Source organism: Saimiri boliviensis, chromosome 7, assembly GCF_048565385.1.
Source record: "Saimiri boliviensis isolate mSaiBol1 chromosome 7, mSaiBol1.pri, whole genome shotgun sequence".
Classification (NCBI taxonomy): domain Eukaryota; kingdom Metazoa; phylum Chordata; class Mammalia; order Primates; family Cebidae; genus Saimiri; species Saimiri boliviensis.
This window is the reverse complement of record NC_133455.1, coordinates 77,204,575-77,231,428: the sequence shown is the minus strand read 5'-3', so window position 1 is coordinate 77,231,428 and position 26,854 is coordinate 77,204,575. Positions and strand designations below refer to the sequence as shown.

Here is a 26,854-nt window from a genome sequence, read left to right as displayed (position 1 = left end):
AATTTGAGATTTTTTTATAGTTAAAAATGTCAAGCTCCTTTGGAGGCCAAGCGTTCCATATGCACAGAGTGTTTTTATTCAGTATAGCTGTTACCCAACATTTGAGACAGATTTGCTTCAGATTGGTGGTTTGGCTCTGTCTAGCGTTTGCAACCATGATCTCCACTTGCTAATTTAGGGCATACCTAGATTTCCAGCGCACATTTCCCCCTCTCGGCAATGTAGGACATAAGCCAGGGGACGTTGGTGTCCCTAGACGGTGCCTCCACATCCTGGCTCCAGAGTCTGCGGTCTCTCTGGGTGCGCTCTCTCTTCTGGGTCACTCCCATTTGTTCTCATTTCACTATTTTTGTCCCTGGCAATTGTCTGGACGGAAATTCACCAGAGTTCAACATTTTTAGTATTACTGGATCTTACAGAGGAGAGAGAGGATGGTCCGCCTGGCATACATTTTTAGTATTACTGGATCTTACAGAGGAGAGAGAGGATGGTCCGCCTGGCATGGAGCAGAAACCAGTGTAAGCAAAGAAAAGGTAGCCGCTGGATCGAGGCAGGAATCCAGGACTGAGAAGAACCCTGACCTTCGCTGGAGGGGGCAAAAGGCATTAGGAGGTGTTCCTCTGTCTTAGGATGTTGGCTCTCTCAAAGGTCATCCCACATGTTTAAAAGCCACCGGGAGTGGAGGTGAGAATTAATAGTCACCCTGAGTGGTAGCAAGCCCAGCCAATGGAATAACGAACCGCTCAGGGTTAGATTGGTGGAACCACTAGCCTCTCCAGATTTTGGTGGCTTCACCCCTAAAATGAAACAGTTGACAATTTCTGAGCTCAACAATTTTTGTGAAGAAATGTCATTTACCACATCCCTGCGTCATGCACCGCTAGTAAATGTTTAATGACCTGCAATAAGTTTTAGAGTTGCATTAATGATTTCCACTTTCTGTATTTGACAAGCGTTCTAATTGCCCACCAAGTGAGGAAGAGCTGAGGAAGAAATGAGCCGAGGACTGGCAAGAGGTTGTAGCAATTTGTGTTGTACTTTGACCTGCTTTGTCAGGTTGTGAACAATTAGACTCGCAGCTGAAAAGCAAGTGCTGCATGCAAAGCGGGTGATCTGAAATCAGGACCGCTGCTCCTGAGGCCCGCTCCCACTCGTGCACATTTACCCCATCTGGATTCGGTGCTCAGCCCTGACAGGTGCTGCCTGATGATCTTCATAGCGTGCTGTGCGGTAGATGGCCTTGGTTTATAGAGGGGAGGAAGTCGAGGCTTGTAGAGGCTGAACAGCTAGTCCAGGGTTACAGGGGACAGGTGGAAAGACCAGCACTCAACCCTGGTCTGCGTGATTCCACCCAAACAGCCCAATGTGGGTGGGCAAGAGATGGCCTGGGATGGACTCACAGACCTGACCGTTTGCTTGATCTGGGAGGTGGCACGTATTGGGAGCCAGGTAAATCTGCTGCTCAGTCCCTGCCTGGGGACTTCAGGACTATCACTTAAAAACTCCTCTTGCAAAGTAAGAGTAGTATCTGCCTCATTGGGTTGTTGAAGAGAAATTAGACACAGTACCTGCTTCTTGGCAGGTGCTTTGCAAAAAAAAAAAGCAAATACTTTAGTTTCTTTCCCTTCAATAGAATGAAGAATTGAATCACGCAAAGTTCTTCAGGTCCAAAGGCATTTCAGCCTCCTCCAGGTGTCCCCTTCTCGATCATCAATGTGGTGTTATTTCTTAAGCAATGTTGCCCCTGTTTTTAAGCTTATTTCATCACGTTTCTCTGTCGTGCTGGATCCCTATTAATTTCAGTAGGGATGGCACAAGGTTAAGAAGCTGAAGAAGAGACCCAAAGCCAACAGCCAAGACACGGTTTTATTATGGGGGAACTTACAGGAACAGTCCAGTGGTGGCAGGCTGGACGGAACCGCAACCACTTATAAAAAGGATGCAGTTCGTATACCATCTTCACTTAGCACCCTCCCCCAGCACCCTCCACGTGGCAGCCCTCATTTCTTGAGTTAACTGCTGTGAGGTGTGTCTGCTATAAGGGTCATTCTCAGTGTATGCTTAAGTTACTGTTGTCAGGCACATCTACCATACCTCTTCTGAGCCTCTAAGAGAGTCTGCAATTGAATGAAAACCCAAGCCTTGGAGGAAGGAGAGCTTTTGAAGCTTCCTCTCCTGCTCTGTGGCTTTCTGCACCTGCAGCTGCTGCTTGGCTACCCAGAATTGCCAGAGGACAGTCAGGAAGGCCTTTGCTGAGGCCTCTGACGCTCATCGGGCCAGGCACTGCTATGGACTCCACGGCAGTGAGCCCCCTCTGGACACCAGGTGTGGTCACCACAGGGTCTGATCACAGAGCTTTGCGCACCCTCACCTGACCACCTGTGCAAGACAGAAACCTCTCTAAGGAACTCCTAAGGTGAGCCACCCAATCAGGGTTTAATCCAAAGGCAAACCTGGGGCTTGGCAGATTCTCTAAAACAGTGACTCCCAAGCTGTTGGCACATAGCAGGGCAGTGCTACCCAGAGCGGAGCTGCAGAGCGGGCGCTGACTGGGCCCATTCTGGGAGACCCTTTGCCTGGCTATGGGTCTCTAGTCTTGGGCCACAGACGGAAGTTCTGAGAATGGGAAGAACTGCTGCGGGGGGCCACGTCCATTTCCCTCACACCAGTCTGCAGAGATGAGTCTTCACGTCGAAGCCTTCCAGCTCCTGGCTGTGTCATTCCCCACGGGAAAAATTCAGGCAGATCATGCCCATGAGTGCTGTGGCCTAGAATGACTCTCACCGCAGCCTATTTATTACACTAAGCCAGCCTTCTCCACCATGTGGACTCCCTAAACTCTCACAAAACACTCCTGCCAGGGCTACCTTTTATGGGGATTCTCAGTACTCTGTCTCCATCCCTTTTTTATGGGGAAATGAGGGACTGTAAGGCTGGGGCGATGAGAAGCTCTAGACAGGCCACTCTCTGTCTGGTGTTTTGTGGGAGATATCTCTATCTTAGTACAAAACACAGACCAGTTTTAGCAGGAAAAAGTCAAGGATTTGGTTACATAGTTTTTGCTTTAGATAAATGTCATGTTTCTCGTAGAAAATACAAACAGGCAAAAAAGAGCAATTGCCTGTCATCTCCTTCCCTCCCAAACCACTGTTACCAATTAGAGATGTATCTTTCCAGCCTTTTTTCACACATAATCCCCCTTTTCCCCCAGGGAAATTACACTCTGCATATACAGTTTTGAAACTGCTTTTCTTTTTCCTCCTCAAACACAGAGTATATGGAAAATAATCTAAACATTTCTTAATGCTTCCAAATAATAGATGTGAACTTCAAATCCCTTGCCCCTCCATAACTGTGGTGTCCTTAGAAACTTACTTTATAATACTAATATTTATTGTTAGCTATCATCTTCTTTGAGATTATGGCTTTTTATTTTGTATTTTTTCTAAAGCCTCCTGCGTTGTGGGTTTCTTGTCTCTTGCTGCTGTCAATGAGCCTGCCTGAAATAGAATTCCTTCTCCTTTCTGTATTAGTCTTCATCTTTTTTGACTTGAAAATCATGTAGGCCCTAGTGTTTGCACTGTCTGTAAACTGCAAGTAAACAACATCTGAGTTAGGGACAGAGGATCACAAGTGCTTGAGGTTTCGTAGCGTATGACTGGTGTGACGTTAGAATGTAATCTTCGACCTGGGACCCAGCACTTACCCTTCAAAGCTAGTCTAGGTCATTTGGCCATTTTCTCACCTTTTACAGGAAAAGTTATTTTTCTTTAGTCACTCTGGGAATTGGCCTAACCACCACAGCATTTCATGGAGAAGAGAAATCCTCTTAGCTGTCAGATATTTTCCTGACTAGGTGACACCTGTCTTGGATCAGATGCTTCTTTTTCTCCTCCACAGTTTGAAGGTTTAAATAAAATGTAGCCATATGGAGAGTAAGATGATTGCAGTTGTGGAGGCAGAAAGATAAGAAGTTTGAAGGTTAGGCAAAGCACATGTCCCACTACCAAGGTAAAACAAATAGCGATTCAGTCAAGCATCTGAGTTTTGGCTTAATTTCCCATGCATGTGCATTGTAAGTTGTCTTGGAATTTCTTTGACTTGTGAAAACAATTTTAACTACAAATAAACACACAAACAGTATAAATACAGAAACCCCACACAGGCAGGGACCTCCCTTTGGTGAGAACGCTATAGGCGTAGATGAATCACGCTGAGATAGTTTGCATCTGTGAGGTTCATGTGAACTTTGAGGCCACCAGACCTCAAGGCAAAAATAGATACCCTTCAAAGACTTTGTAGCTTCCAGGAATTGTTCATGTGGAAACCAAATGAAGATGTTGATTTCCAAGAAAGAGATCTCACAACTACAGTGGATGACTGAGTGATTCCAGCCAAACACAAGAAAGCATTTAACTTTTAAAATCTATTACTGAAGGAATGTAATTGTAATTATGATACATTAGGATTCTGGGGTGGTTGTAAGCACTTAGCTTTAAGCACTCCCGTTTAGCCTTTTGAACAGCAAATTCATGTTTCAAATCACAGTGAATATCTCCATTAATGCACTCTAATTCCTTCTAAACCTCACTCCTAAATTGTACCAGGCTGGAGCCGTAAAGGATTGCATGTGGGAAGCCTCCATCTGCTTTTCTCCTTTGAGAGGTGGTTGTGAATGAGATCAGCCAATGGGAATAAGATAATAATTGTGTTCTAAGAGCCTCTTGTTCTGTGGAGTGTGTGCCTTACTGACTGATGCTAAACATTTGAAATTGTAAATTTGAATAAGTCCATAGAAATTGGGACACAGAAACATGGATCTTAAAGGCTAGTGCTGCTTCTGAGTGTTTTCTGGAGTGATGTTATGGTAGGAAGTGCCTCTCAATAATGCTATGGTAAAGACAGCATTACAGCTTGAAACTTGCCCCCAGAAAATCACTTGAAAATAGTGTATCTTTGATAACAAATTTCTGGTGAATTTACTAGACTATATTTTCTTCCAATGAATTTACCTCTTCATTGATTTTATTCATTCCTATGAAATATCTAAAGGCAAACTGCTCTGTTTTCATTTTACAGTTTGAGAAAGAAGTTAAACCCTAAGTAACTATAATAGTTTCTCTAGAACTTAAGATATTTTTATGCACCTGAAGATATTTTCAGCCTTACTAGCCCATGGTATAAATATTTCTCCTATTTCTTGTATAGAAATCGGAAGTATCTCTATTCTTTCAGGAAGCTGAATTTCCACTTTTGGCCTAACAAATCCCAGCAAAAACAGGAAATGTTTTATCTATCAAAAATCACGCTCCTGATTTTATCCATGATGTTCTTCCTCCTTTCCTGTTCCCTACTGTCTATGCTCAGATAATTCAAATTCATAACCCAGCTCTACGAGAGCACGAGGAAGGACGGGGATAAAAGCCACCCCACTGAGGCTTCTCACAAGGACCTCTCAGTGCCTCTTAGTGCCTTTTTGGCTATGGGTCTCTGTCTGTAGAGTCTCATCATTTGGGGTGATATTTTCTGGTTATCCACCCTTTCCCCAGCCCCATTTTCCAACTGGACCTCATGGCATTGAGTGTCCCCTGTGAACTCTGGAGGGAGAGTTCTCCCCGTTTGAGCCCTTGGAGATGCTGCCTTTGGCTAAATCTTTGCTGGCATCATAGGTGCCTCTCAAGTCAGCTTACCTAGATCCAACTGGTTCCTAGTTAGATATCCTGCTTTCTCTTTCCTTCTCATCTCTGCAACTTGCTCGCAATGCCAGCTCCAGCATTGAAGGTTGAAGACTGGGTGTCACTGTTGGAGTCAGAGGAGACCACCTGTACTCAAGAGTAGTGCACAATGCCCTTGATGTCATCATATCGGGCAGGTTTTCCAGATGGCAGATCAGGTCCACAACTGACACATTAGCAGTGGGGCCACGGAAGGCCATACCAGTGAGCTTCCCATTCAGCTCAGGGATGACCTTGCCCACAGCCTTGGCAGTGCCAGTAAAGGGAGGGATGATGTTCTAGAGTGCCCCATGGCTATCACACCAGTTTCCCAGAGGGACCATCCACAGTCTTCTAGGTGGCAGTGATGGCATGGACTGTGGTCATGAGTTCTCTTTCCACGTTACCAAAGTTGTCTGACCTTGGCCAGAGGTGCTAAGCAGTTGGTGGTGCAGGAGGCATTGCTGGTGATCTTCAGGCTCTTGTCATACTTCTCATGGTTCATGCCCATCATGAACATAGGGGCGTCAGCAGAGGGGGCAGAGATGATGACCCTTTTGGCTCCCCACTGCAAGTGAGTCCCAGCCGTCTCCATGGTGGTGAAGATACCAGTGGACTCCATGATGTACTCAGCACCCCATTGCCCCATTTGGAGGGATCTCACTCCTGGAAGATGGTGATGGGATTTCCATTGATGACAGGCTTCCCATTCTCAGCCTTGACAGTGCCATGGAATTTGCCATGGGTGGAATCATACTGGAACGTGTAGACCATGTAGTTGAGGTCTGTGAAGAGGTCATTGATGGCAACAATATCCACTTGGCAAAGTGGATATTGAGTTAAAAGAGCCCTGGTGACCAGGAGCCCAATACGACCAAATCTGTTGACTCCGATCTTCACCTTCACTGTAGTGTCTCAGGGATGCGCTGGCGACACGAGAAAATGCAGCTGTGTGTCTAATGGGAGGAGCAGAGAGCTACTTATGTACAATTTAAATATGCAAAGAAACAAAATTAATAAAAGAAAGATGTGATATTCTCACCATCCAAAGACGATGACTGGCATTAGCCTTTTTCTCCTTAGCCTGTTCCTGTATGATTTTCTTGCACCTCTCAGAACTGAATTGACCTGCATAGTAGAGAGCTAATGGCCACCCACTTTGTAAAGATAATATACTTAAAACACCCCCTCACACTCACAACAGCCATGACATAGAGCTGAATCACAATGAGTGTCTCATGGATGGAAAAGCTTTCATTTTGTTAAATTTGAACTGTATTTAATTTGCTTATTTTTACTTGTCTTAACCCTTCTTCTTCACTGTCAACCAAAAGATCATGAAAGACTGTTGATTTCTAAAGTCCAAGTAAATACTATGGCTTAGCAGCCTTAGCATTTAGGAAGGGGCTTGGGAGAGAAGCATTGGGAATGATGTGACTTATTCTCTCAGAGGACCCAGGTAGACCACCAGTGACTGCTGCTTTCTTTCACTAGCCCTCACAAGCTTTTCTTTCATGATCTGCTCTGGAATCTTTGAATCTTCTTTTTTTGGGGGGACAGGGTCTGCCCCTGTCACTAAGGCTGAAGTACACTAGTGGCTTGATCTTGGCTCACTGCAACGTCTACCTCTCAGGTTCAACCCTCCCAAGTTGCTGGGACTATGGGCACATGCCACCAAACTTGGCTAATACTTTGTATTTTTGCTAGAGACGGGGTCTCATCATGTTGTCCAGGTTGGTCACGAACTCGTGAACTTAAGCGATCCTCCCGTCTTGGCCTCCTAAAGTGCTGGGATTACAGGTGTGAGCCGCTGTGCCCAGCCTACTCTAGAATCTTATCAAGACATGATACCATCTCTCTCCTTCTCACATTGCAGAATTCATCGTCTCCCATGTTAAAAATTCGACCTGGCCGGGCGCAGTGGCTCAAGCCTGTAATCCCAGCACTTTGGGAGGCCGAGACGGGTGGATCACGAGGTCAAGAGATCGAGACCATCATGGTCAACATGGTGAAACCCCGTCTCTACTAAAGGTGCAAAAAATTAGCTGGGCATGGTGGTGCGTGCCTGTAATCCCAGCTACTCAGGAGGCTGAGGCAGGAGAATTGCCTGAACCCAGGAGGCGGAGGTTGCGCTGAGCCGAGATCGCGCCATTGCACTCCAGCCTGGGTAACAAGAGCGAAACTCCGTCTCAAAAAAAAAATTCGATCTGATCTGCCTATCTCCACTATTTGGCCCCAGCCACATCTCTTCTTCACTGCCCTTCCTTCCACATCCCTAACAGTACTGCAACAGCCTCATTTTTGAGGACTTTTGGGGCCCTAAGATATAATCTACTGAAGCCAGAGGATTTGATCCCTTTTACTACAGCAAGATTCTCCTCTGTGGTATTTTTATCTGTTTTGGAGCCTTAGTTTTTCTTGTGGTTTTTCTCCACCTTCTCAATGTGACAGGGAAAATAATACTCCTAATCCTGGTGATGAGGGAAGGTCATTCCAGAGAGAGCAAATACAAAAATCAAGTAAGAATCGGAACAGGAAAGCCCAACCTTCGAGTCAGAACTAGTTGAAGTGAAGAGCTCACCCTGATCTCCCTTATCTAGAAAACCATTTAAGAGAAGAGCCAGAATGGAGAAAGCCAGAGAGGGGAAGAGAACCTGACATTCTCTGAGGCAGCCCCCACCACAGTCTTACCCTCTTTACCTCTGCCTGTGCCACTCAAAAAAGAAAATAGGGGTCTGGGCACAGTGGCTCAAGCCTGTAATCCCAGCACTTTGGGAGGCCTAGGTGGGTGGATCACGAGGTCAAGAGATCGAGACCATCCTGGTCAACATCGTGAAACCCCGTCTCTACTAAAAATACAAAAAATTAGCTGGGCATGGTGGTGCGTGCCTGTAATCCCAGCTACTCAGGAGGCTGAGGCAGGAGAATTGCCTGAACCCAGGAGGCGGAGGTTGCGGTGAGCCGAGATCGCGCCATTGCACTCCAGCCGGGGTAACAAGAGCAAAACTCCGTCTCAAAAAAGAAAAAAGAAAAAAAAGTAGAAGCAGAGGGAATGGCCTGTCATGGCCTTTTTCCAAGAGGGAACAGAACAGTTCTGATTTTACATCAGAGGCTTCAAGAATAGGGAGTGAGGCTCCAAGAGTGAAGCTCACTGTATCCCTAAGCTATAGCTCAGTCCAGTACTTCTGTCCCTGAATCTGACCCATACATGCTAGAAAGGCAGAAAGATGTTAGATGTTTGTCCCATAGTTAGATCTGGGCAGTGTTACAAAGGAACCTGGTTTTGGAGAACAACAGTACACATTAGTATATTAAAGACTCAGGAAAGGCCTGTGACAAGAGTGTTTCCTGAACTCTTTTGAGCATGAGGAATCTTCGTCTAGCAGTCCCCTGTTTTCATTCAGAAGTGGGTTTCGTGGGAAACGCTCTAGAGGCCATTCTAATTTGACTGATTTATTCTGTGAAGAGGAGTTTGCTGGGTAGCTGAGGTTAGAAGGTAGGTGAGAAAATGGACCTATTTTTCTGTGTTCTCACTTAACATGCTAGTTCAGTTCTCGGCTTTGTTTCTCTCCCCTTTTTTTATATGCATTCCCTAGAACACTTGTTTAAATTTTGTAGTTGAACTCCCATGTAGACATGACTGTTCACAAATCTTTTTTGGCCCTGGCCTCATTCCTGAGCACTACTCCCACATTTCCAACTGTGTATTCACTAGCCCTTCCACCTGACATCAGGAATATGCCCCAAATTCAACACGCCCAAAATGCAGCTGCTTCTCCTGCAGACCCGCCCTTCTGCTGGTCTCTCCTGTGGTAACAGCATCACTGTCCTCTGTTGTCCAAGCTGGCAACCTCGGCAGATTTGAAGGCATTTTCTTCTCCTTTGCTTTTCACATAATGTTTTTAAAATTATACATTTTCTCTCTAAGAATTATCTGTTTCCACAGACTTAGTTCAGACTCATATTTTACTTGGACAGTTGTAAGAGTCTTGAATAAATTTTGAGTTGAGTAGAACTTTTGCAGGAAAAGAGAATGTGGCGTGGGAATCCTCTATATATCTATTTGTCACAATAGAGTTATAAATTATGGGCATGCTTGGAAAATGTTAAGGAGACTAACATTAATATTAATGAACAGAGTGAGGTTTCAAAGCTATTGAGCAAGAGAAGCAGGAATGCCCCCAATCCTCCCCTGTCAATCTTCCTTCTTTTCAGTGGAAGGTTGGGGGGATCTGAACACAGGACTGGAAACGGCAGTGCGAAATCTTTAAAATGTTAAATTTTTATTTAATGATAAAATGTGAGATAACCATTTTATTTGTAAAGTCTAAGCGAGTTCACAAAATTGTTTATTTCTTTTGTATAATTCCTTAAGATCCCGTTTGTAAACCTTATCATAATACAAAAATAACAAAGTTCCAAGTGAATTACTATTCTATTGACTTTTATATGTGAGTTTAATTTATTCATTCAGCATCACTAATAATCTATAAAGTCTTTTTGTACATATACTCATTTAGTCTGAAGAAAGTGGTATTTATCAAGTGGGGAAAATTGATTCTCAGAGTGGCCAACTCACTTTCCCAGTATACTTAGTTCATAGCTTGAAATTGACTTTGGACTACAAGCATTGATCACTTTTCATTTCACCACAGCTAGCTCCTAAACCCAACTTAATGGGTTACGTTCAATGAACGAGAGAGGGGCTTCTCAGGCCTTTACTGTGTAAGGAGCTGACACAGGGTTAACTGTTACCAGGCAGAGCAAGAGAGGCCTTACAGGTTGGGCTGGTGTGTAGCATATAGCCCAGGCGTCCCCAAACTATGGCCGCAGGCCACATGCGGCCCCCCTGAGGCCATTTATCCAGCCCCCTGCTGCACTTCAGGAATGGGCACCTCTTTCATTGGTGGTCAGTGAGAGGAGCACAGTATGTGGCGGCCCTCCAACGGTCTGAGGGACAGTGAACTGGCCCCCTGTGTAAAACTTTTGGGGACGCCTGATCTAGCCCATATAACCTAACTATGAACCACAGATGAGGCTCCCTGCCCTGCCCGATGAAGTAATGTAACTTATTTTGAACAGGAGCATGTGGCAGAGAAGAGGTCCTGTTTACTTCCACAGTGGACACTGCAAGATGTTCTCAGTACATTATACAATCTAGATCTCATTGTTTATGGGTCTGGTTTTGCCCTCATGCAGCAGATGTAGTTCCCGATTTATAGCACCATAAAGAAACTATGGTGAAGGTCACCTCAAGATTCTTGGCAGGCAAATATAGGCAGAGCTCCTTTACATTTTTTTTTTTCCCCGACAGTTTCGCTCTTGTTACCCAGGCTGGAGTGCAATGGCGCGATCTCGGCTCAGCGCAACCTCCGCCTCCTGGGTTCAGGCAATTCTCCTGCCTCAGCCTCCTGAGTAGCTGGGATTACAGGCACGTGCCACCATGCCCAGCTAATTTTTGTATTTTTAGTAGAGATGGGTACATCTTTTTTTTTAGAATTCCAGGGATGGAGATCCATGAGCCTTAGTCAAATGTGTAATGTGAAGATCAAGAAATTATTTTCCCTTTTCCAACTATAGAATTTTACTGATTTGATGTGATTTCCTCCTGTTTGTTTCATTCTGAGCATGAATAACTGGTCAGCCACTGTTCTCTGAATAAATCCATTTTAAATGCCTGAAGGGGAGTCTGATGAGATTGTTTCTCATTCTTTCCCTCAGGCTAAAATACTATTACTTTAACCTCTTCAAAGCTTCCACTTTCCACCCCTTGAACTATGTTTACTTCTCTTCCTGGGACCCTGCCCAGTTGTTCCGTCACATTGCTGTTTTTCAAGTAAAGAGGTCTGAATTGGACACAGATCAAACAAGGGTGTGACCAATGCAGGGTATTAGTAAAGAAATTGCTTCCTGGCCTCTGCGAGTCCTACCTGTCTTGGCACACAAATAGTGAGCCATTGTAGTCAACAGCCATCTTTAAAAGGAAAAGTTCATCCTACTCATAAGTAGACTGCCGGAGAGAGAAAAATAAATGCCTTTGGTGGCTTCGCCCAGTCTGCTACTTGCCGTGAGGAAGAAAATGTGCTTGATTTGGCACTTAACAAATGGTTGTACACATTTGTGCTGGGGGACCGTGCAGAATTGTGAATTTTAAATATTGACCCTGTGCTTGAGAGAAGCAGAATACATATCCTCTGATGCAAATGAAAAATAAAGCATTGATGTACACATTGAAATCTACACGTACAGGCAAAACTTTTTTCAGCAAGATACCTTTAAAAGGGTGCTGAATAAGAAATCTCTGATATTTTCAGATTCGAAACTAATTTGAACTCTGTGGTCCTTTAAGAGAAAGTTTGAAAACCCACCAATTTGGAATGTGAAATTGTACAGTCATTCTGGAAAACTTAAGTGGTGGTTCTTCAGAAAGTTAAAGTTACCAGATGGCTCAATAATTTCACACCTGGGTAGATGCCTAAGAAGACTGAAAACATATATTTACACAAAATCTTGTACACAAATGTTCATAGCAGCATTATTCATAATGTAAAAAATGAAAACACAGATGTCTGCCAACTAATAAATAGATAAACAAAATGTTACATGTTCGTGTGATGGAATATTATTTAGCCACAAGAAGGAATGAAGTACTGATGCATGCTGTAACATGGATGAAACCTGAAAACATGTTTCGCAAATGAAACCAGTCATAAAGAGCACCTACTGTATGATGCCATTTATATTAAATGTCCGGAATAGATTACTCCATAGAGACAAACTAGATTAGTATTTGCCAGGGCTGAGAAGGAAGGAGAGATGGGGAGTATCTACTAAAAAGTACAGGGGATAGGGAGTCCTCCTTCAGATTATGAAAATGTCCTGGAATCGAATAATGGTGATGATTGCACAACCCTGGGGGTGTACGAAGAAACACTGAATTGTATCACTTTAAAAGGGTGAATTTTATGATATGCAGACTATAATTCAAAAGCAGAAAACAAACACATAGACCCCCACCCCTTTTTTTATTAGGAAATAACATGCACCTTGAAAACTTTTCATTAATGACGGAGGCTTTTACCTGATCTGGAAAATTTTGTGCTGGTGCACTGGCTTTCATGGATGTTGCTGATATAGCAGGATGGTAGACTAAGACGTTTCTACAGAAAGTAGCTGAATATGACATTGAGAAATTACTCTAGGTGGTGTGAATACAGACTGGGCTGGTTGTGAAGAAAGCAAGGAACATTGGACTCAGCTGTGGCTCTATGAGTGGTCACTTATTTTTACTGCTGCTAAAAGATTTGAATTTCTTTTTCCTTTGACCATCATTTGTTAATATTTTTGCCTAGGAGCTTAACTGCATGGTTGGGGTCTTATTAAATGAATCATCGTATTTGCACACTTTTTTTCATAGTTTTCATTCTGAAAATGGAATGACAAGAAGTACATCCAAACTAATTCCAGGCTGTTAGGATTATTTTTTTCCCTTAGCTATTTTTTGGCACCATTAATTAGCATCTACAGCCTGGCCATCCTCTGACACTGGTAAGGTAGCCTGGGCTTGTCCCTCAGCTGCCCTGCTTTCTTTCTCAATGGTGTGTTTCTTACACTTTTGAAAGAGAGCCAACACTTCTGCGTCTGAACACAATCCACAAGCTCTGATGCTTTTTGAACAAAGTGGATGCTTCCTCCCCGTGCCTTGAAATTGATATACACTGTCAAAAACGGTTTTCCGAATGGTTTCTCTCTGTCACCTTGTACCAGATTTTCTCCTCCATTCTGAAAATGTGCAGTTTAATGTTGCATTTCAAATCAGTTTCAGCTGAAAGAGTGTGTAATGGAATCAGGGCATGTCTTAACTGTGTCAGAAATGCCTTTTTGTTTGTAGCTCTGTGTTCCAAGGGGACTGATGACAACAGTGAACTTACATTGGGGGCCTTGCTCAATAATAGGTTCCTTGTCTGTGATGATTTAAGAGAGGTACTAAGGGTGGCTTCTCCCATCCTGGTGCTTCTGAGTTTGGTTTATATTTCTTAGAATCTAAATTGTGGTGATTATCACCTCCTGAGAAGAAAAGTAGTAACTGGAGTCCTTGTCAGTATTTTCCTACCCCAGTATGTATCAGACTTCTTTTCAGAAGCATTTCACTTTAACCCCAAAAGTTGCCTAAGAAATCACCTGATTCTGCCCCTTTTTGTTATCGGCAATGATACTAGCCCCCAGAGTTACAGACTGTTAACAGAAGCTCACTGTGGAGCTGGCATCTACAAATTCTGATTCCCAGGCCTGTGCTGTTTCTGCCATAGTACACAGCCTTCTACCACCAATTACTCACATATATGTGAATTTCCTCCAAAGCCATGAATCTTCTCAGCTGGAGGAGGGCTTGACAATTGGCCTTTGCCCCCACAGTCTCTATCATTTCAGGCTTTGGCTGTCACATTATAGCCTTCCAGGTAAACTCTCAGACCCTAACAACCCAGAAAGGGTAAATGACGGCAGGCCTTTCCTCAGGCATATGTGTGTGAGGAAAGAATTTGTTACTCGTTTGCATGAATCTGAAGCTTTCTTTATAGCTGTAGCCAGTGACACTAGACGACTTCTTTATTTTGGGTTCTTCTGCAGTACGTATGGTAAGTGGTCAATATTTTTATTAAATATATTTTTTCCTTAGGTAAAACTCTGGTATACATTGTAATTAAGATGGAGCAAGCAATCGACAAACGTGTGGGTAGGTTCCATGCTGCAGGGTTGGCTGATTGCTTAGGAATTAAAGATGGGAATGGAGTTCTGCACTCCCAAGACTCTTTTAAACTAGAGCCTCCAAGCACTTTACTTTGCTGTTCGGCAAGGTCCCATGCTGCAGAGAGAAGAAACCGAGGTATAACCAAGTGAAATGACTTGGTTTGGATTTGGACTTCAGATGTAAGCTTGATCACTGTCCTTTGTCTTGCTTGGAGGATTTTTAAAACCTTTTGCTCCATAGAAATTGGTCTCCTCGACACAATTACCTGCTTCTCAAGTCCAGCAGCTTGGAGATTTTGGATTTCTTTTCCATTTCTCTTCTACAGAGAGATGCTACCTTTATTTTTGAGCTTGACTATATATATATATATATATTATATATATATAATATATATATATGTGTGTGTGTGTATATATATATGTGTGTGTGTTTTCTCTTTCTCTCTTCCACTTCATATGTTAGAGGTCATCGTTGTGTGTCTAGGGCAGAGGGAGCACTGGAAGAAGTAGCTCTGCCACATGGGCAAAGCTTTCTACTGAGGCTGAAAAGCTCTATGCCTATTGTCTCCATGCCATGTTTCCATAGCACCTATTTATTATTTGACTGAATTTGGGGATTTTGTATGGTTTTAAGACAAAAGATTTTTACCTTGATAAGGCAGAAGGGCCGAAGTATGCTCTGGAATGTACCTTGGCAGAACATGGGCTTTTAGGCTTTCTGAGGATTTCACAAAGAAAATGCTGACAGTGTGTTCCTGCATTTGCCCTACTTGATTCTCCAAACTTCATCTTCCTCTTAAAACTTACTTTATGCTGGACATGGTGGCTCATGCCTGCCATCCCAACACTTTGGGAGGCTTAGGTGTGAGAATCACTTAAACTCTGTACCCATCTCTACAAAAAATTTTTAAAAATTAACCAGGCGTGGTGGTACATGCCTGTGGTTCCATCTACTCAGGAGGCTGAGGCAGGAGGATCACTTGAGCCCAGGAGGCCAAGGCTGCAGTGAGCCATGATCATGCCACTGCACTCCAGACTGAGCAAGACCCTATCTCAAAAAGAAAGAAGGAAAGAAAGAATTTTTGCTCATTTGCATGAATCCGAAGCTTTATTTATAGCTGTAGCCAGTGACACAGTAGCTCTGTAGTGTACTGAAGCAATATCATTTCATTTTTGTGAAAGTTAGAAATGAGGGGGTGTGAATGAGCTTCTACTATTCAAACCCAGTAGCATCCTGTGTGTTAGGGGTGGAGGGAAAACACTTCTGAGACAGTCTAGAAGGAAAGTTCCTTCTTCTGCAGGGTGAAACCACACCACACAACAGTATCTGTTGAGTTTTGCTTGTCCTGAAACATGCGAGGTATCTCCCAAGCAATAGAAAATGTAATTGGCTGTTCGCTGCCTCACAGCAAGGACATCCTTCCTCCATTTACTCTTAGTAGTGATGTATGAAGGGGAGGTGGCTTTCCTGTCCTGCTGCCACCTCAAGACTCCTGGGTGGCTGGCTGGGCCTTGAACTTTGGCAGCCCCGTGGTGGTAAGTAGCCCATAGGTAATGAATATAGTAATTGACTTGGGAGGGGTGGTTTGGTTTGGTTTGGTTTTGCTTTATCAGTGTTACAGATTGAACACATTGACGATTTCCCTGTGGCCGCTGAATAAATCACACATGGATGTATACTGTCAGAGCCTGTGAGCATAGTTTCAAGTCAGTTCTTGGGTGCCTAGTGAAATATGTATATCAGGCTGGTACACAATGCCCAGGCTACGGGGGAAGATCGAACCTATTTAAACTTTATTGACTGATTGATTAGAGACAGAATCTTGCCCTGTTGCCCAGGCTAGAGTGCAGTGACATAACATAGCTCATCATAGCTTTGACTTTCTGGGCTTCAGTGATCGTCCCGTCTCAGCTTTCTGAGTAGCTGGGACTATCGGTATACACCACAACACCCGGTTAATTTTTTTCTATTTTTGGCAGAGATGAGGATCTCACGATGTTTCCTATGCCGGTCTTAACTCCCGGATTCAAGTGATCTTCCCGGGATCACTTGGCCTCCCCAAGTGCTGGGATTACAGGTGTGAGCCATAACGCCTGGTCCAAACTTCTTTTTATGGCTAAGATTAACAAGATCTAACCTTCAGTCAAAGGGCTGATGAATTCTTTAGTCATTCATTTAATCCGTCACTTGGAAGCTCTTCTTACACTTCTGTCGGCAGTTCCGAACCTGTTTTTCTGGGTCCTTTTCTTAAAGCACAAGTGCTGTAGAAAAGTACAGACATTTTTAAGTTTAACCACTTCTTATTTTTGTAAGAAGATTCAGTCACTGGCTTCTCAGTTAGTGGCTCCTGAAGCAGATGCAGGATAGTTTTGCTGCTGTGCCTGAGCTCCAAATAACAGCCTCTGAGATGTGTTTTGGCCACCTGGTAGAACTTCATGGAGAGGTGCTTGACGCACGTAGGGTTCATGAAGAGTGGTAGCATTACAAAGATGAATCAGCGTTCAGGAAGACTCCAGTCTCCTGTGACTGCATAGCCAAATCTGGGCAAATCAGTTCCTCTTCAGATTTGCAAAAGGAACACACACTTCCTGTCACCATTGACTACTACAAAAATATAGAAAGAAAAATTAACCAAGTGCAGTGGCTCATGCCTGTAATCCCAGCACTTGAGAGACTGAGGTGGGAAGATTGCTTGAGTCGGGGCATTCACAACAAGCCTGGGCAACCTAGTGAGGCCTCGTTTCTATAAGAAAAAATAAATAAATAAGGACGGGCGCGGTGACTCAAGCCTGTAATCCCAGCACTTTGGGAGGCCGAGGCGGGTGGATCACAAGGTCAAGAGATTGAGACCATCCTGGTCAACATGGTGAAATCCCATCTCTACTAAAAATACAAAAAAATTAGCTGGGCATGGCGGCGCGTGCCTGTAGTCCCAGCTACTCAGGAGGCTGAGGCAGGAGAATTGCTTGAACCCAGGAGGCGGAGGTTGCGGTGAGCCAAGATCGCGCCATTGCACTCCAGCCTGGGTAATAAGAGCAAAACTGTGTCTCAAAAAAAAAAGAAAAAAATAATAATTTAAACAATTAAAAATAATAAAAATTTTTGGCCGGGCGCGGTGGCTCAAGCCTGTAATCCCAGCACTTTGGGAGGCTGAGGCGGGTGGATCACGAGGTCGAGAGATCGAGACCAACCTGGTCAACATGGTGAAACCCCGTCTCTACTAAAAATACAAAAAATTAGCTGGGCATGGTGGTGCGTGCCTATAATCCCAGCTACTCAGGAGGCTGAGGCAGGAGAATTGCCTGAACCCAGGAGGCGGAGGTTGTGGTGAGCCGAGATCGCGCCATTGCACTCCAGCCTGGGTAACAAGAGCGAAACTCTGTCTCAAAAAAAAAAAAAATTTTTTTTAAGAAGAAAAATTAACTTTCTCTCCCACTTCCACGCTTTCCTTGCCGCTCACTCAAACATAATTATATGTTATCAAGCTGCCAGGTGTCGAGGTGGTCAGTTAGACAGTGAACCAGACTGCAAGTAGCAATCCAGCCTTTCTTCTCTTACTGCAGTAGTGCTGGCAAGAGACGAAGAGGAAAGTGCTGGCTCCCCAGTGTTCACTTTCCCCATGGGACGGCCCCAGGTAAAGGTCTGGGAGATGACATGCAGCACTGGCAGGAGGGAATCTCACTGCCTGGAGCTCTGAACTAAAGGCTTTGCCATTTTGTGGGCTGAGGGATAGAGGGCTAGGGGGAGGAGGGGAAAGACTAGGAGTGGGCTTGAGTCAGAGAGGAGAAGTGTCTCAGTGGAGACTCCTAGGCTAGGAGTGCAGGAGGGTGTTGGGGGTCTGAGTCCCCGGTGGCAGCTCTCCCAGAGGAGAGCTGTGCCCCACGTCCAGTGTGGAAAAGGAAGCTTCCCCCAGAGGCCTGCTGGGGAGAGCCTTTGTAATGGCCTGTGGTCGGGCCTGATATGTTGCACACAGGATTTGGGCGTGGAATCAGACTCCTTGTGTAGATGGACTATCTATTTATACTTTTTGTTTCACACAAGTGGGGTTATACCACACATTACTCTGCACTTTACTTTTCTCACTTACTGTATCATGGATAACTCCAGGTCACAAAGTAGACTTTTTTTATTATTATTATTTTGAGATAGAGTCTTACTCTGTTGCCCAGGCTGGAGTGCAGCAGTGGCTCAATCTCAGCTCCCTGCAACCTCCGCCTCCTGGGTTCAAGCAATTCTCCTGCCTCAGCCTCCCAAGTAGCTGGGATTATAAGCACCTGCCACCACGCCCAGCTAAATTTTGTATTTTTAGTAGAGATGGGATTTCAACTTGTTGGCCAGGCTGGTCTCAAACTCCTGACCTCAAGTGATCCATCTGCCTCAGCCTCCCTAAGTGCTGGGATTACACGTGTGAGCCGCAACGCCTGGCCTCTTTTTTTTTTTTTTTTTTTTTAAATGACTGTATAATGCCTTATAGAATACATGCCAGTCCATTCAACATTCCCCTTTGGACAAACATTCTGGCTGTTTCAATCTTTGTTCCAGTGAATAACGTCAAAGTCTGGATTGTATGTATATCCTATGTACTAAGTCTTTCATTTCTTTAGATTGTGTTCCCAAAAGTGGAATGACTGAACCATTGGATATGCAATTATAATTGTAATCAATTTAGAAGGTGTGACGATTCCCATTCCCATTATGAAAGTTACTTTTTCCTCTTACTCTATGAAAACTACTATATATTTTTGAATGTGTACCATCCCAATGAGCAAAATTCTATATTGCTTTTACTTTAGTGTGCCTTTTCATGGACTAGTGAGATGGAGCATCTTACCATATCTTTATTAAACATTTGCATTTTTCCTCTGTCAGTTGCCTAATCATCTTTTTTCTCGGCTGTTTTTCTTCTGCTTGTTTGTTAAATGCCTGTTGGCACATGTCAGTCCTGCTCTGAGAACATCACACTGAGTTGGGATTTAACAAGGGTTGATAACCCTTTAAGAGAAATTGTAAAAGCAAGTTACTATGTGAAGTGAGCACCCCGTTTTACTTTCCTAGTCCCTCCTAGCCACAACACCAAACAAACATTTAATATTAAGTAATACTAATCACTTAATATTTAGACGAGGGAAATAAAGGCATGTGTTTTTAACTCCAAAATATAGCCTTAGAAGAGACAAGTAGTGGGATTTTCTAGGAATTTTTCTCTTAACTCAAAATTTTAATTGGTTAGGAATAAATTACCTTTATCCTGTCATGGCTAATATTTGGGGCAAGGACCAGGGGGAGTTTTGTTTTGTTTTGTTTTGTTTTTGTTTTTGAGAGAGTCTCACTCTGTCGCCCAGGCTGGAATGCAGTGGCACAATCTCAGCTCACTGCCACCTCCACCTCCCAGATTCAAGCGATTCTCCTGCCTCAGCCTCCCAAGTAGCTGTGACTACAGGCACCTGCCACGACACCCAGCTAATTTTTGTTGTTTTTTTTTTTTTTTTTTAGTAGAGATGGGGTTTTATCCATCTCTTGGCCAAGCTGGTCTCGAACTCCTGATCTTAAGTGATCTGTCCCCTTTGGCTTCCCAAAGGGCTGGAATTACAGACATGGGCCACAGAGCCTGGCCTGAGTTTTTTAAACTATTAATGTTTTTGCTTTACCTCCCTTTCTCCCATTCTTGTGGTTGACTCATAAGAACACATTAAACCTTACTGTTCATTGTATCAGAAATAACGCCTGCCTCGGCCTCCCTAGTATAATGTATACACTCAAGGCTGTCTTTGTGAGCCTCCATTGTATGTGAACTTGGAATTAAGTTAATGTCATCTAAATTTCAGTTGCAGTCTTTAAAGGAAAGGCTAAGCTTAATATTGGATAGTGTGCTGAAGACCCATCCCCCCTGTATGGGAAGGGGAACTGGGTGGGAGGTGACTGCTGGTGGATTAAATCACCTCAACCCCAGCAACTGTCTCATTTAACCTCTGGAATGTTACTCAAATTCTGGCCACAGTAATATCCACGAGTCCAGGCCTGAGGCCCCAGAGGGAAGGTCAGAGCGTGTCCGTAGCTCTCCTGCACCCTTGCTGCCACAGCTTTTGCTTTTTGTATTTTCTTAATCTTCTTTAAGAAAAGCATCTCATAAAATAATGAAATACAAGTTAGAAAGTACAGGGGTCCTGTGATGAGAGACTGTAGCTTTAAAGGCATCTCTCTGCTTTACTGATTGTTGAGTATGAGATTTGTCAGCTTTCACGTGCACTTCGTTCGCTTTGAAACCCCTTTCCTCTCATTGCCCCACTCCAGATTGGAGACCAGCACTCTGACAAATTGATCCCAAGATCAGAGGGATGAAAGAGAGAAAGATCAAAAGGAAGCCAAGGATCACATAGGAAGAGGCATCGCGATGTAGGCGCTGGGAAGGTTGGCAGTCAGACATGCTGTCATCTTTAATCCATGGATGCCTCTTAAAGGAAGAGCTTGGTAGTTCAAACAGAAGTGAAAAATGTTCTGTGCATAGATGGATTTGGATATAATTATCTATTTAAGAAAGTAATAAACTAGGCTGGCCCCAGCAGTCATACTGTCATAGAATGCAGATACCTCACTGTGTGTGAACTTGAAATTAGAAAACAAAGTAAACGTGGTGGGCCGCTGTCTTCACTGCCCTCTCCCCGCTTGCCCACCAAGGGGAAAGGCTCTGCCTTGTCTCCCCTTCTATTTCAAGGCACTTCTCGGTGGCAACTCAGCCAGAACATTGTCTCTTAGGCCTGCTGTCTTTTTGCAGAACCAACAGAAAGACGTATGGATTTTTAAGGGCACAGACTATATGTTATATGATGTTGCTGCTAAGAAGAGTCCTACTTAGAGCCCTCATTTCTGGATTCTTCTGTTCATCCACTCAAGTCCAGGTCCGTCTTCATTCACTTGAAACACTTACCCACCAGCAAGCAGTTGCTGCATGTCTGCCACGTGCCAGGGACTGAGCACTGGAGATGCAGAGGCGGCGGCATAGACTCTGCCTGGAAAGTGTCCACGGGGTAGTTCAAGACATCCGTGGAAGCCCACAGTCATAGCAAGGACTGGGGAGGGTACAGACAGGCATACGACGTCATGGGGTCACAGAGCAGGGGCACAGAGGGCAGGCCAGGAGGATAACAGAAGGTGTTCAGAGCTGACTCAGAGAAACGGGCTGGCCATGAGAAGGGAGATGCAGATGTGAAAGAGTGAGGCTCAAGCTAAAAGTACAGGCAAGAACCAGATAATGAAGGAAACTGGAAAAGCTGGGGATCCATCACAGGGCTTTAGTTAGGGGGTGTGGCGTGATGAGAAAGGTGCTTTAACGTCGCCTTTGTGACCTTAAGAACACGAGGCAGTGGAGGGCAGAACGGGGGACCAGTGGAGAGCTCGTGAGTCACGCAGATAAGCTCCGACAGAAACCAGAACCAAGGCCCTAACAGGAATCAAGGAGAGGGATTGGTGTGCTGCTGAGGAGGTGAAATCTATATGCCTGGGTGCCTGTTAGGACATGTGGGGTGAGAAAAGTGAGGAGTCTAGCATGGCTGTCTGTCTGCTGGGATGGGCAACTGGGTGGAAAATTGTGGTGTTCCCAGCGATAGAGAATGCTAGAAGACAGATTTGGTAGGGGGCTGGGGACAGGATCATTAATTTTGAAAAGTATGAGCTGCCAGTGAATATATCCAAGTGGATATGTTTGTTGGCAGTTGGCTGTTTCAGGCCAAGCACAACAGAGATGCGTGTGCTAGAAAGGTTGTCCAGAATCACCAGCATATTCATTATTGAAGCTGTTTATCCATTCCGTAAATATTAAGGGTGTACGCTCAGGGCCATCTTTGTGAGCCTGCGACCTGTGCTCCACACAGGGCCCTGCTCTCAGAAGCCTCACATTTGGTGTAATGCTGTGCTGTGGCTGTGTTGAAATTCTCCATTTTTCATCAAGGAGCCCTGTGTTTTTATCTTGCGCTGGACCCTGAAATTACGTAGCGCTGCCTACAATGGCCTGGCACTGTGTGCCACAGCAGGGGCGCAGTGTTGATGAAGACAGGCGTGGTTCTTGTCTGGCTTACAGGCTACCATGGAAAGCAGACAGTTAAGTAATCAATTATAAAATGTGATGAGTTCTGTATGAGGAGAGGGACCAGGCTAAGGGAACACATGTGGAGGGATGGAAATGTAATCTAACCTAACCTTGGGGACTGAGGAGTTAGGGAGTGACAGCACCCAGGGAGAACAGTGAGGCAGAATCCCAGTCCACAACACCAAACAATGGAGGGAGAAGTCAGAGAGAGAATGTCCTGGGAGTTAGGAGGGAAACCAGGAGAAGGTGTATTCCTGGTGGCAGGGTTAGGAGGCAGTCAGACACTGCCAGGGAAATCAGAACAATGACATGACCAGTAGCTGTAGCGACGAAAGGGCCGTTTGTTGACTCTGGTGACAGTAGCTGGGTGTAGAGGGAGGCAAGACGTTAATTTACCTCTGAGGGATCAATGGGAGGTGAGGAAGTAGATAGACCCTGAATGTAGATTATTGTCAATTTATAAGGCTTAGGTTCTCAGGAAGGAAAAAAGGACATTTCAAAGGTGGAGTTTGGAGTAGGAGAGTATCATTTGTTTGGTTTTGCTCTTGCCTTGATTTTAAGAGTGTTTTAGCAAGGTTTTGTTCTGTGGGCAGAGATCCAGTGGAAAGAGAGGTCGGAAATACAGGAGTGGGAATAACTGACATCGCGGGAACCTCAAGGTGTGGGAAGTGACAGACACACTAGCTCCGGTCAGGAAGAGAAGAGGAAAAGAAAGCTGAGGAGCAGCGAATTTCTAGCTGCAGGCCCCTCTTTCCTCTGTAAAATCCACCCCATGTGACTTGGTTAAGTGAACATCTGCTGCCTTTTCTTTTCTCTTCCTGCCTCAGATTCAAGGAACAGTTTCTTCTAAGTTCTTTGATCTGCTCTTAGGCAACAAACATTCATTGGGCTTGCTCTGTGACAGACATGACACAAGCCTTTGGAGTTCCCAGGCCCCCGAGCTCCTGACACTCAGGTCCTAGAGGAGACGCTTCCTTAGCCTTATTAGGCATCACTGGCTCTTCCTAGCCCATGCCTGGGAATTCCACTGCAATTCAGGGGCTGTGCAGAAAAAAAGGAAAAAAGCTCAAGGTAGCTGTAGGCAAAATCTTGAAAGAGGGGATGACCTTTGGAATTTATCACACCAGCTCCCCGGGATTCTCAGGGGCCCTCTAGATCCTATAAGATTAGGCCCAAACCTAGAATTTCCGGACCCCGCCCCCTTTCAAATTCTCTCGGTTCTGTCAAAACTCCTACTCCCTTATTATTGTCATACTCACCTGATAATTAGGACAAAGACCATTGGAATTAATTCACACTGATTAGTGAATGGTGGATAACACCTTGATGGGGGTGGGGTGATAGTGATTGCATTTCACAAGTGCCTCCGGTTTATAAGAAGGAATCTTTCACTTACATTTCAGACAGCATAATGAAAGTGACAAGGAGTATTCTAAGAGGGCTCATCTTCTCACAGTCAGTTCCCCTAAACTTTTCCGTTTTCTCACATCTTCCTCTGCTTTTTTTTTTTTTTTTTTCCCTCCCTAGAGTCCTAAGTTCTCTAAAGCCCCTAAGGTTTTTGTCGTCATTTCCTTCCCTGGCTGGACTCTCCCACTCGGGTTTCTATGACAGCAGCAACTAGGGCACAGGTGGTGAGGGGTTGGGGGTGGGGTCATGACGGCTGCAACCATTTATAGGGATTGTTTCCAAGTCAGGGACCGCCTCTGCATTGGGAGGGAGAGATGCCCAGAGGCTTCTTGGCACAAAGAATGCAGCCTCCCTAGAATCAGGGAGGCATCCACTCCAATGTGAGCTGATCGAAGGCATTTCCCAGGTGGGTGGCTCCTCACTGAGAAGCCTGTCAGGTCTCAGGTCTCTAGCTCCCTGATGCCTGGGAGCTGTTGGGTTCATATAGAATGCAATTCCCCAAGCCACTTCCATTTGCTGTAGAAATGGCAACATTCTGCCACAACCGATCGATAGCTGAAAAGTGGCTGTCAGGAACCACTTTGGAATCAGAAGGTCTGAGAACAGGAGGCACCACTGGGAATAGGCCCAGGAAAGGTTGCTCATGGTTATCGATCCTGCAGCCTCTCCTGTAGACATCTGCTTCAGGGAACTCTGTTCTCTCAGAAGTCCTCGACTGGGCAGTAGCTCTTTATACACATTTTTTGGAGTGTATGAGTTTCCTGAGCCTTGAGATGAGTAGGGTTTTTTCCCCCTGGACCCAGGATATCACCCTAGAAACTCAACAGTGTAGGCCACACATTCTCAGATTTCAATATGCTTATGAATCACCTGGTGATCTTATCACAATGCAGATTCTGATACAGTAAGTCTACATTTCTAACAAGCTCCCAGGTGAAGCCAATGCTGCTGGCCCACAGGATCATTTGAGTAATGGGAATCTGGAACTGTACTGTCTGTTACATTAAACACTAGCCACATGCGACTGCTTAAACTTAAAGCTAAGTTAATTAAACTGAAATAAAATTAAAAATGCAGTTCCCTGGCTGCACTAACCACCATTTCAATGCTCAGTACCCACATGTGGCTGGTGGCTGCCATGTTGGACTGCACAGACAAAAGCATTACCATGATCACAGAAGGTTCCACTGGATAACCCTGGGCTCGAGCAAGACTGTTGTGTCATTCATCCATCCACCCATCCGTTTATTCACTGAGCGTTTGTTTTGTGCCAAGAAGTATGCTTGGTGCTGGAGCATTAAGGACAGTTCCAGCTAGCAGAAAAAGTAAACATAAGCTAACCGGAATGCAGTGCACTTAAAAGAGAGATGCCCCCCATGTTGGGAGGGATCCAGAGCTGGGGACGGTGAACTCCGCCGTGCAAGTGGGAGAACAAAAGCATCTCTTGGCATTTCATGTGTGATCTGAACCAAGCGATGGTTGTGACAGAATCAGAGCATTTATGAGATTGGCTACTGACAATGCGTTTTCACCATTTCAGGGCCATAATCATCAGAAATGGAGAAATTATCCCCATGTCTTCAGAATTTACCCCTGAGACGGAGCGCCAGCGACTTCAGTACCTGGTAAGAGTCATGTAGGCTTGGCAGAGTGCAGTGGCATCAGGGGTGGCATCGGAGCTGTTCTGGAGGAACACGTTGCTACTGACTTGGGAGCGGGTGCACCGCATTCAAATGACATATGGTATTAACTCCCCCACACACACCTTCTGGATCACACATCCTGGCTCTGTGTGTGACGACACACGCCACCTCCGCGAATTTATTATTGTGGCTGATTTTCTCCCATCTGTGACCAATTGAAGACACGGTGTGCTCTGTTGTTTTGTTTTAATGACTCTTATGTACAATGTGATGTGCAGTTTGGAAAAACACGGATACCTTCTTCCGTGGCCCGCTCCTCACTTTAACTCAAACAGGGAACTTGGTCTGATTCCCACTGGGAGGAAGAATCTGCCAACGTGGCAACTCCAAGATCTCTACTGACACGCCACTACTTCATGCTCAGATACGAAGTCTTACAGGCCCTTTGGGAAAGGTGCAGGTGTCAGAAAATCTGTTTCTATCCTGAAAATAAGTTCTTTATGTAGATTATTCTCTTTGGAATGAAATTATGAAAGGGCTCAGTGTTCTGGGAGATAGAACAGACTCACTTCCCTGTCCAGATTCCAGGGGCAAGGGTATTAGGCTTAGAATCTCAGTTTGAAGTGACTGTGGTAATCATCCCAGGTTACTTTGGGGCAGGTATCCGAGGGACTAACCCTGTGAATCGTAGTTCTGTGGATGAAATATTTTCTTGCCAACTGGATTTCTTTGTACACAGCATAGCTCAAGTAGTGACCATCTGCGCTTAGAAAGAATTGATCCAGGCTACTCAAAAAGGTCTTTGCGTGTCTGCATTTCAGTATGTGTAATCAAGATTTAATTAATTTGGTTGATTTAGAAGGTAGCTGTGCACTTTCCCTCCATTCCCTTGTCTATGTTTTTGTTCATTTTATTCTATAAACAGTGTCGCTTTAACTACTTACTTGATGTATAAGACAGGAGGAATCGAAGATGAAGGTAAAAACAGTGCTTCAGTCTTTCACCTACTGTTGCTTTCTAACCTTTGCGGTGGTGTCTTAAGCTGATAAACTTAAAACCACTACTAGGACTGCTAGGGATCCCAGGCTTCAGACCTCTTCGTTTTCTTTGGTAGTCTAGACAGGTGGAAAGGATCCCACCGCAGCCAACAGAAGATCTTCATTCTGGCCCCAGCTGTGTTACCAGCCCAACAGTTTTGTGCAAGTTTCATAACCTTTCCAGACCTCCGTTTAGCACTCGTGAAGTGGAGAACTAGACT

At 44.6% G+C, this 26,854-nt stretch overlaps 1 protein-coding gene across 3 annotated transcripts in view; it reads left to right on the top strand.

Moving 5' to 3' along the window:
* PPM1H (protein phosphatase, Mg2+/Mn2+ dependent 1H) overlaps positions 1-26,854 on the top strand; it is a 307,365-nt gene that overhangs the window by 161,305 nt on the left and 119,206 nt on the right. For all 3 annotated transcript variants that reach the window (XM_074402830.1, XM_003926516.4, XM_074402831.1), the window contains exon 5: positions 25,494-25,578. In XM_074402830.1, the coding sequence (XP_074258931.1) occupies positions 25,494-25,578 (85 nt within the window). The remainder of the gene's footprint in view (positions 1-25,493; positions 25,579-26,854) is intronic.